Raw genomic sequence first — 11,549 nt, forward strand, 5'->3', positions numbered from 1 at the left:
TCGGCGTCGCCGAGGTGCGAGAAGGGAAGTGCGCAACGGTGAAGAGGGGGCGTCGGGGAGGACGCGTACGCGGGCGGCGAGTAGTTGTATGGAGGGTACTGCACGCCGGTGAAGGCGGGCGAGAGCGTGCCTGGGTCGGGTGTCCATGGGGGAAAGTGACGTTTGGGTTGAACCCACCGTGCGCGTCCCCGTCGCCGTAGCCCGGCGATCCCCATGGCTGCGGCGACGGAGATCTGACGCCTTGCTGGCCCCAGGGCGCGTACTGCGGGTGGTTGCCGGGGGGATTCATCATCCCCGCGCGAGTCGCCTCGGCCTCGGCCTGGTCCGCCGAAGCGGCAGCGGCACCCGCAGCCACGCGTGCCGCGTTGTCACGGGCCTTCTTGGCGAGGTCCCTGTTCCGCCGGTCGGCGGTGACGGCCTCCCGTCGCTGTACTTCTACCCTCCAATCGGCGTTTGTCATGCCCGGCGGCTTGGACGACGGCGCCCTCGGCTTCCTCTGCTTCGGCTGGGCGACGGAGGCGGTCGTGGTTGCCGTGGCGCGGGGGACGACGTACTTCTTCGGTGCCATGGCGGCCGACTGGGAGGCTAGCGGGAGGGAGAATGGCGGGAGGAAAAGAGAAAATGGGAGGGAAGTGAGGAAAAGCGGGAAGAAACGGCGGGAGAGGCGCTCGACTCGCCGACAGGGCGGACCCACGCGCCCTTTTCGCTTGTGCCGGCGCGGCGCCGGGTTCTGCCTGGGTCCGTTGGCACTAGTTTCGGCCCGAGCCGGCGAAAAACGGGCTTCTTGGGGGCGTCTGGGCCATTTTTTCGACGCAGGCGCGGCAAAAACGTCTGGGAAGGGCCTGCTGGGGACGCGGCTGGAGATGCTTTGAGATCCAGTGGCTTGCCCACTGCAAGTCGCGCTGTAACATTCCTCCATGTATCAACCATCCATTTGGGATCCAACGCTTGATATTGACCCAAGTGAAAATTGCCCAGACTAACGCACTTACGGGGATGCGTCCCGCTAATTGCGAGCATTGCCGCGTCATCGCTCAATAAGGGTCATAATACTGGCCAGTCTAAGATGAGAGCGTCTACGTTCCACGGCAAGCAGCTCATAGGAAGTTTGCGTAATTGTACGCCTTCGTTCTAAAATAGATGACCCAATTTTATACTAACTTTGATATAAAGATGGGTTATCTATTTTGAAACAGGGGAGCTTATGGCATGATTCATAATCACTAGCTCGCTGCAGAAGTTTTTTAGATAAACAGGTGTCAGCTTGTTATTGACTACAGCTGGCGTGTATGAGCTTTCTCTCTCTCTCAAAAACAAATGCTAACGTGTGACCACTAAAAAAATATTCATGACATTTAAAAAAATACTCGCACCTTTAAATTTTTTACACATTATTAAAATACACGGTGACCATTAAATAGACTATGAATATTTTGTAATAAAATGAACAATTTGTTAATAGATGAAAACATTTTTTAAATACATGATTAACAATTTTCAATACACAATGATTTTAATACATGAAAAAATTGTATATTGAAAAAAATTGTTAATACATGAAAAAAAAAGATATATTATGAATATTATTAATACAAGATGAACCTTTTTTATTGCACTTTGAGAATTTTCTCAATAGACGCTGACCATGTTTCTATACACTGAATATTTTTAATATACACAATGAAGATTTATTAATACTATAAACTGTTTTGAAACACGTGACGATTTTTTCTAATACACGACAAACATTTTAAAAATACAGGATGCACATTTTAGAACTCGAATGAATGTAGTCTATGATCTACTCTTGATTACTACTACTGCCAAGTCTGGATTCCAATGTTGACTGCTGCTAGCAGCAGTCAATAATTTGCTCTTGAGTACAAGTGTTAAGTGTGAATTTCAATCTCGAGCAGCTTTAACTGCAGTCCATAATGTGCTCCCGGGATTATTTTTCTCAATTTTAAGTGTTGAATGAACACAGAAAGAGAGTGCTAAGTGAATTCAATTTGTGCAGTTTCAGAATAATATATAGGATTGTTGGTTTTTAACCTTGGCTGCCATTGTTTCTATTTGTAATGGACTGAAGAATGACTCATGCTGTTTGTGTTGCCTACCTAAAAATCTCAAGTGCCAATACAACTTGGGCCATAGTTGGATCCCAAATGGATGATTGATACATGGTGGAATGTCACAGCATGACTTGCCACTACTAGAGAAAAGCTTACTAGTGGCGCTGGTTTTTTACATACCAGTAGCGCGGGCACCCGCGCTACTGTTAGGGCGCTACAACTATTATTTACCAGTAGCGCGTTTCTGAACAAGCGCTACAGCTAAAATACTTATTAGTAGTGCTGCTTCCTCCACCAGCGCTACTACTATAATCACGATAGTAGTAGCATCCTATTTTCTCCCCACGCTACAATTAGGCAAATAGAAATAAGAAATAAAAAAAAGAAGTCAGGTGCAATATTCATGGAAATCAAGACAAGTCCAGTGCGAATAAACTAAGTTCACAGAACCATCTCACAAACATTAACGACAGTATCATATTTAATATAACCACACAATCTCACAAACTCATATAGTAGTCAACAATGCATAGATAGATCATAGTTGATAAGTCTACTAGGTAGTCATACTAGCATATATATGGTTCAACAGCCACACGCATGCATATGAAGTTCTAGATGATGTCGATGACGACCATCATCCTCAAGCCTGGGCGGTGGGTGTTCCTGATAGTAATTAGGATTGCCTGTCCAACATGAAGATTCTTGCCGACGAGGAAGCTCTTCCACCCAACCGAGTTAAAGTGTGTGTGACCGTCCGTGTCCACGCCGTACGCACAAGTGGTGACGGAGCCCCTTGCTGTAAGGCGTATTCCAGCAGAGCCTTCTTCATCAGGCTTGATACCACAACTCTCAGATATGGTCTTTGACAATTTCTGAATAAGAAAAATATATCAATTAATAAGTAGCCTCACACATTCTACACGAAGCATATATATCATCGGACTCTACACTAAGCATATATATCATCGGACTCTACACTAAGTATATATATCATCGTACTCTACACTAAGTATAACAATAAAGCATATAAGATTCACTAAGCATATAAGATTTACTAAGCATATATATCATCGGACTCTACACTAAGTATAACAATAAAGCATATAAGATTCACTAAGCATAGATTCACTAAGCATATAAGATTCAGTAAGCATATAAGATTCAGTAAGCATATTTATCATCGGACTCTACACTAAGTATAACAATAAAGCATATCATCAAATTACTCTAAAAACTACAGTAAATGCAACATACCATCATATGCCGATCAACCATGGTACTTGTCAGGCGGGTCACGAATGGCACCCCGACGAAGTCAGCATGTGGCGGAATGATGTCCCATAGGTTGCACACCTCCTCCTCGCTCAACTTCATTCTTTGAGCTATGATGGCATCACCGAGTGGGTCATCATCATCCTCATCATCCTCATCATCTTATGCTTTGTTGATATAAATCACGGCCAGCTTGGGTCTTTCAGCTCTGAAGGAGAAGCTGATCAACTCACCACCGGTGATACGCATGTTGTCGATGAAACGGACCCATCCGTCTCCTCCCACCCGCGTCATCTTTCATCCTTTCTCGATCTCCATAGTGTAGGGGCCCCCAGGAGCCTCAAATGTCACAGAGTCTCCAGTCAGATTGTTGAATTCTGACCTCACATTGCATGGGACGATCTGTGTACAAAAAGCAAAATGATATATACACGATGCATTAATGCCAATAACACTAAAAACAAAATAGTAGTTACTAGTTTCATATAATTTATTACCGCCGCATGAAGAAAACTAGACTCGAAGTAGATGCCAAACAGCGTGCCAGTTGCAAGGCTGCTGGCGCACCTTGACTTGCACCGTCGACATGGTGGTGGTGGTGGTGGTGGCGCCATTTCCCTAAAGCAATATGATTAAAGGATTAACGATCCAAAAAGTAAACATAAAGTTTTCATAGCTAGAGTTCACATGGCAAGCAAAATAACAACTAAAAAGTAAACATAAAGTTCAGTCCAACAATCACAAATTGCAAAAGTAGAGTGATTGTATGATAAAGCACAAGAAAGCTAGCAATCTAGTAAACAAATGTCCCCAACTCTTCAGATGAAGCGTCGCTATCAGCATGAAATTTACACTAAACACAAGGTTAAACAATACTAGTAGCTCAATAATTTAGAGATGTAACAAACAAATATATGGCAAAACATAATAATACTTTGATCTCATCTCATCTTCGTTAATCACAACAAAGCACACTAAATAAACTACCCCCTTCTCATATCAGTAATCCTAAATCTTGATGATTTCTCACAACAAAGCACACTAAATAAACATGAGCTTGTAGCTTTGTCTCTCACATGAACAACACCTATACAACATCCTATAGAAGGGCACTTGGTACAACCCGAACCGAGCACTTACTCTCCTATAGAAGCAATATCCATAACATCACATCAGAAAAGTCGAAACCGCCCAACCACAAAGCAAAAAATCAAACATGAGCCAGCCCAATCCAATGCCAAATCATGTCAGCAACAACCAACCCAAATCCTCTACTCTCTCCCCTATGTGATACTAATTAACAGTAGGATCTAGATATGCATATGTGATACTAATTAACAGTAGGATCGATTGGAGCCATGCATCGAAGCGCGGAGCCACCGTGCAATCCCTAAATCCCAAAACATGGCGAGCCGCCGCGGCAAATCGATTGGAGCCCCTACGACGAACCCTAACCGAGAGATCGAGAGGAGCTACTGTGGCGCCCGCAGGGAGGAGGAGATCGAGAGGGGGACTTACGGGGCTGAAGCGTCGGAGGAGGCGAGAGGCGACCGCGCGTGGTGGCGGCGCACGGCACCGTCGACGGGGGTGAGGCGGCTGGGGACGAACCCTAACCGCGGCGGCGGCGGCGGCGGGCGGAGGGGATCGATTGTGTGAGACGAGGGGGGGTGCGGCCGGGGGCGCTCGCGGGGCGGTTTTCTTTAGCTGTAGTAGTAGCGCTGGTTGCAGCACCACACTACTGCTAAGCCCACCAGCTGTAGCGCCTTTTCAGAACAAACGCTAAAGCTAAGTGGGCTACAGATGCTGCCCTGCGGCCCATGTAACAGTAGCGCGGCCCGAACAAACAAACGCTGCTGCTATATGTTAGTAGTAGCGTGTTTTCTACACAACGCTACTGGTAATTACTAGTAGCGCTGGTTCATAAAAACTCGCTACTGATAACTTCTATTTATAAGCATTTTCCTAGTAGTGTGCAGTGGGCAAGTCACTGGATCTCAGTCCCCCAAGTGCACATGTGGTGATAATTTATAATGTTTTGCGAGCATTGATTCCTTTTGCCATATTTTCCAAGAATGCCATATGATGATGGAATTTTGCAAGCTATTAAAATATTTGTCAAAGTTTCGTACAAAAAAATTCAGATTTTTTAGATTTAGTGTCCACCCGAGCTCATGTGAGCTCGCGATCAGAACAGGTGCGTCCGTTTAAGACTTACTATTATATGAGTCGGCTACTAGATTGGCTCCAGATAACATGTCCATTGTTGACTGTATTATTAACCATGCTCGAAAGCCTCGTAGAGGTCCACTACACTTTACAAATTACTACTCCTATCTCAGACGGCAAGCTCGGCGGCACTGCCCCGGTGCACCTAAGCTAACTTAAAATCTCCTGCTACCCACCGGCCGGCAGCCGCTGCGACGTCTCCTCGGCGTCGACGAGGCAGAGCACATGGTGCACCGCCGCCGCGATATCGTCCGCCGTCGTCAGCCCGCACCCTTCCTCCACCTGCACACATGAATCAAAAACATGAAGCCTGAGCTTTCTCTGCGATCGCACTTATCAAGGAGCGAAGTTCACTGCACACAATTAAATGGCATCAGGCCAATACACGCGAGGCAAAGCGGCGGTTCCGGAGCGCAGAGAGGCCCGGTGAACAGGCGATCGGTCACAGCGTGAGCTACATCGATCACTACATCGATCACTGAGCCGGAAGTGAAAAAAGCTCCTGTAAAGGCAGATTCTCCGATGGGACCTGGGCGATCGACGGGCACCGCTGCCATGAACAGCCCGAAGGAAAGGCACCACACACGAACCCTGTAGCCTCCCCTTTTTCTTTTCCCTGCTCACCTCGCCATGTCAATCTATCTGATCTACGACCCAGCTCCGCAGAAAGATTCTCCATGGCGCCATCTCCAGCCTACTTTAGCAGGAGGAAAAAATAGGGTAAAAGTATCATATGTGCAGCTCTGCTTCTGCTTTTTGAGCTTGAACTGTCATGGCTCGATATAGTGCAGGCAGCAGCCATATGGGGGCAGGTCAAGTCCAGAGAGCAGAGCTGCTACAGCTTGGAGTGCAGAGCGGAGCAAAAGCCTCTATCGGGGGAGCAAAAAGCCTCTGGATCGATTCCGGAATCTCAATCTGGTCAAAAAGCAAATGACCAATGGCTGGAGCCAGCCGGCTTTCTGGTCTTCCCGGCCATGGCCAGCGGCGGATGTACTCCACCATGAAGCAGCACTGGGTAGTGGCTGCTGGTTTCTAGCTCGCACAAGCAATGCACGCCAACCTCTGCAGCAGAGCTTATGCAATGTAGTAGATGCCTAGCCGGAATGATTTTGTTCACCTCAAGCAACAAGAGATGTGAAATGATTTTATTTTTTGAGTTGCCGATCAGCCTGGGGTAGTAGGGGTGTTTTAGGAAGTTATCTCAGCCGGCACAGTCAAAAAATGTTCAGGCCTCACTGTTTTAGCGCAAGAAACAATTTGTATGGAATTCTCTACAGTGTTTAACTATTTTGGATGCTGTGCTAGAACCCAACATGTTTTTGGTCCTTCTGATAGAGAAGCCACATGCATCAAAGAAAATTAAAAAATACTCTAGATGCTTTCGCTTGCAAACGGGCCTAGCATCGTTCTCACTGGCTTTATAGCTAGAGTTGTTGTCATTTTCCGGCGCTAGATAGGAGAAAAATGAAACTGTAGATTTTGGCGATGGCTTAGGTTTTCATCAGAAGAGAAAGTAACAATCGAGTGAATAGTTTGCAGGCAACGGCATGGAAATGTACCTTGACGCTGAGGGAGTAGAGCGCGAGCGAGCCGAGCGTGGTGACGTTGAGGTGCAGGACGGTGAGCCTGAGCGCCTCCATCCCGGCGACCATCCTGAGCAGCTGCCCCGGCCGCCGCGGCGCCATCACCCGGACGCTGGCGTGCGTCTCCACCAGGGTCACCTCGATGTCCGCCGCCCCGGCGCGGTCGTCGGCGTCGTCCCGCGGTGGGAGGAGGCGCACGTACTGCGGGTACGTGAAGAACCCCGCGAACGGGGGCCCCGTCGTGTCGTGCGTCGCCGCAGCCTGCTTGCCCTCATCGGTGCTCGTCGTCGTGGCCGCGGCCGCGGCCGCGACGGTGGTGCTCGACGATGGCATGGCGTCACGGATGGGCAGCGGCTTGTGCTCCTGCTCCGGCTGCGCCAGGAGCGTGCGCTTCTGCGCCTCCAGGGACTGCAGCAGCTGCTCGAGCTCCTTGACGAAATCGATGGCGCCGCCGACAATGGATGCCTGGTCGCCCTACACATCCATCGAATTGAAAGCCAGCGACAGTCAAGTGCGGGTACATTCATCCTCACAGAAGGTAGTTGCATGTGATCGAAGAAGTACGTACAACTTAAAAGAACAGGGTAGTAGTAGCTGTAACACTCTGTTCCCCAAGCTCAGAAAAAAAAAACAGTGTAGGACATTTATTAGAACTATGAGTGAAGTGATGATAGGGAGAGGAGGCGCATTAACGGCGCAATGTGGCCGAGGAATGTATGTCTCGCGGAGGAGGGATACGCGCCATTATTGGCGTGCATTGGCTCTGGTAGTTAAGAACAGGGGCCCGAATGGAGCAGACAAGATTCAAGAACTCCCGACGCCACTCCACCATTGGCCCTCAAACATAATGACGCTCGATGTAAAGATTTTGGCCTCAAGAACTCAACACGAAGAGCGCAGAACGTATCAGGAATTCAGCGAGACGCGAGAACGTGAGCTTACCCGGTGGGCGTAGGACTCCGGCATGAGGGAGCGGAGCGCGGCGAGGTACTCGTTCATCTGGCGCCGGCGGTTGCGCTCGACGGCAATGTGGGTCATCCGCTGGCTCTCGGCGTCCTCGCGGTTCTTGCAGCTCCTCGCCCGCCGCCGCCGCTTCCTCCTCCCCTGCGCCTTCTCCCCTTCTTCCACCGGCACCGCCGTCACAGCCGGCGCCGCAGCGGAAGCAGACCCCGCCATCCATGCCTCATCACCGAAGAGGAGGCTGCTGTCGGCCGGCGCGGCACTCGCGGCGGCCGCCGCGTTGAAGGTGTCGTAGACGAGGACGTCGCTGACCGCGCACAGGGCATCCAGCGTCATGCCGATCCGACGGATCGAACTCGAAGGAGCTAGTGCCCGACTGCCGGTTGGTGCTACGCTGCTACTATACGCGTGTGCGTGCGTTTCTAGCGAGACATGGGAGGGGGGAGGAAAGCTAGGACATGCACGAGACGGTGTAAAATAATGGTGGCGGGCACCGCGCGGAGTGGGACGCGGCAGGCGCCAACTCCGTGTGTGGCGTGCCCGGGCGATGTGCTCGAAGCGCCGCAGCGAGCGCAGGCAGGCAGGCAAAGGCAACAGCGGCGCCGCAGACGCGTGGGCGGTCTGTGGCTGCGCCAGAGGCGTAGGTAAGATTAGATTAGATCGGCCTCCGTTCGTGGTCACCACGCCACGCTCCAAGGGATCGGCACCAAAATCCCGCTTTCTCTCGGCGTAGCGGCGAGATCTTTGAAGCCGATCGGATGCTACACGTAACGGGCGAGCTAGCTAGCTTTCTCCCCGGGCCCTGTAGCTAGAAAAAGTGAGAGTGAGAGGGGTGTGTGGTCACGCTCTGCCTGTCGCTGCTGCTCTGTGATTTTTCTTTTGCTGCTTCGCTCGATATGTGGGAGTGTGTGTGTGGGGTGGTGTCCCTTCTCGGTATGCCAAATGACACCCTGCGGGTGCTGGCCAGGCCGAGGCAGGGGGGCCCCACGTACGGCGGTATCTGGCGCGAGAGGGTCCGATAATTGGGAATCGGCGCGGTGGCGGTACGTGGATTGCCCATGCATGCATGCATGTGGCCGATGGCCGGCCCAAAGTCTATCTTCTTCCACCTCCTGACATTTCACCCCACCACCACCACCATGGATCTGCATGAAGGGGAAGGCTCAACTGATCTCTCTTGACCGAAATGGAAATTAGGGCATCTAAACCTTCTGCTGTTGACCACAAATTTCCTCGGCTCCATGCATGGGGGTGCTTAGGCTGAACAGTGAAAGTGGCGCTGTCACATGCATGTATGCGTCCGTTCATGGCATGCATGGTGCATGAGATGAGATGGAATGGCCTGGGTAGGCACATGGACTAACAGTGGTCGGGACGGCGTGACAAGGGGAGGCGATCCATCGATGGATCGATGTCATGCGTACCACCGCACTTTCGACCCTGGGTTTGAGAGATGCTCACTTATCGGAATAAGCTCCAAGGCAATGGATCCAAGCCACCCAGATCCAACAGGCTTCAACCTTTGGTACGTCGGTCGGTCCGTCGGTCGGCATATTCCTCCCATCTTTCTAGCGTACTTCCTCTGTAAACTAATATAAAAGCGTTTGGATCACTACTTTAGTAATCCAAACGCTCTTATATTAGTTTAGTAATCCAAACACTCTTATATTAGTTTACAGAGGGAGTACCTTGCTAGACCCACACGATAGATGCAGCTGGCCATGGATATATTCACTATGCAGTGTGCACAAACTTGATTATATTTCATATGGCCTATATTACTGGTATTTTTCACGCTAAAATTACATGCTACTGGATGATGCCCCATAAGTTGTTGCGGGAACCTTTGTCAACAAAAACATGTAACCTTAATGCTAAAAACAATAGAGGGTGTGTAAGTTTAAAAAATTGTTTTAAAAAATGAAGCATATAAAAGAAAAGAAAAAGAACTTTTGGATTGCGGTTAAAAGCATGTCATTCGTAATAAAAATATGAAGGATGAACTAGGTACGCTGCAATTGCCTAACACATATAATGTCAATAGAAAATCTTACGTAAAAAAACTTATAATTAAAATGCATTAATTGATGATGTGGCAGTGTTGCACGCATATATTAGTGCAAAAAAGTAATTGATGACTTACATGCATGGTTTGCTTAGAACATTTACAGCCACACAGTGGCGTAGGCAGGGTTGGGCTACGCCCCGCGCCAGCCCTTGTAGCTACAGTAACTACGGCAGCTACAGTGTCGAAAATAACTATAGTATACAAAGGATCATAGAGCCATGCCCCAGGCCATGGCCCTAGTAGCCTGGGCCTGGCTACGCCACTGCAGCCACGTATACCAAATTTGGCCTCTCAAACATCCCACGGACGCGACTGAGTGTGTCCACGAAAAGTGACCGGTCACACCTTAAATTTTCATTTTCATATCCGGATACCTCAATTAGCAAACCTCAAAGCCATCGGACTAGCAAAATTTGGCATGTTCTACATACATACTAAGTTATGGACAAAAATCAAGCACGGTTGCCATTGCCTGTTCCTGGTGAAGAGGGTCGGAGATCGTCAGAAGGGAGCTTGGGGACGGAATGGCTAGGGTTTGGTTTAGGAAGCGGATTGGGAAGAATATATGTAGGGCCGAGGTGGGTCAGCGTGTGTCGGATCCGTTGTGGTAAACATGCTTGTGCGCAACCGGTGCTCCCCATATCCGCCTCATATTTGGGCTGGATATGAGTGGTGTCGGTCCACCCAGACATTTTGGGCCGGTATGAAACATCTGTCTGGTTCAATTTTCTTTTTTACCGATCAGTCGACCCGGGCGTATAAGTGTGGGTTGGGGAGCCTTGCTGTAAATGCCCTTATGTGGCATGATCGCATGACAAAAACAATAGATAGTGAATTATTGTAGCTATTTTGAAACAAGGGATACATGTGACATTGTTGCATGGCTAGAAACAACAAGTAGTGAATTATAACTTAGAGGTCCTTACATCATCTACAGCCGACCCCCCTCATATTCTCCCTATGCGCCTGGGAAGACAACCTGGTTACTGCCTGGACAGGAGAGGGAAAGAAAAATTTAACACAATCGGACCCGCAATTTGTCTCCATATGTCTGAGTTGTCTGGAAATACTCATATCCAGCCCATATATGAGGAGGATATGAGGGCTTGCGGACGCGCCCGATCAGTTTGACGTGTAGGATGCGGTCCAGCCTAGACCATTTCTTTTCTTTATTCTTTATTATTTTTCTCTCTTTCAGCATATTCGCTAATCAGATTCATGCGATTGAATAATCTAGGACAAAGTGGGGTATGTGCTTGCATGCATACACAAATGAGGGCTTATAATGGGCATGTCCATGCATTGACCAGACACGTCCGCCAATCGTTTGAGGAGCCACATCTGAGAAGGCCGGTTGTATATGCC

The 11,549-nt window shown here is 49.0% G+C and overlaps 1 protein-coding gene across 1 annotated transcript; it reads right to left on the bottom strand.

The window, feature by feature from the left end:
* Window positions 1-5,552: 5,552 nt before the first annotated feature.
* Window positions 5,553-8,657, bottom strand: LOC119368299 (transcription factor bHLH94-like). Its single transcript, XM_037633593.1, has 3 exons — window positions 8,099-8,657; window positions 7,133-7,630; window positions 5,553-5,855 (listed from the first exon to the last, which is right to left on the bottom strand). The coding sequence occupies exons 1-3, from the start codon at window positions 8,450-8,452 to the stop codon at window positions 5,742-5,744; spliced, it is 966 nt and encodes a 321-aa protein (XP_037489490.1). The 5' UTR covers window positions 8,453-8,657; the 3' UTR covers window positions 5,553-5,741.
* Between the last annotated feature and the right edge of the window lie 2,892 nt (window positions 8,658-11,549).

The sequence above is a fragment of the Triticum dicoccoides genome, chromosome 2B (assembly GCF_002162155.2).
Source record: "Triticum dicoccoides isolate Atlit2015 ecotype Zavitan chromosome 2B, WEW_v2.0, whole genome shotgun sequence".
In the NCBI taxonomy this organism is placed as follows: domain Eukaryota; kingdom Viridiplantae; phylum Streptophyta; class Magnoliopsida; order Poales; family Poaceae; genus Triticum; species Triticum dicoccoides.

Coding starts and splice junctions, on each gene's coding strand:
- LOC119368299 (XM_037633593.1), bottom strand. CDS start 8,452: ATGACGCTGGATGCCCTGTGCGCGGTCAGCGACGTCCTCGTCTACGAC. Junction 7,631..8,098: donor CGGAGTCCTACGCCCACCGG/GTAAGCTCACGT, acceptor ATGGATGTGTAG/GGCGACCAGGCATCCATTGT. Junction 5,856..7,132: donor TCTACTCCCTCAGCGTCAAG/GTACATTTCCAT, acceptor TCATGTGTGCAG/GTGGAGGAAGGGTGCGGGCT.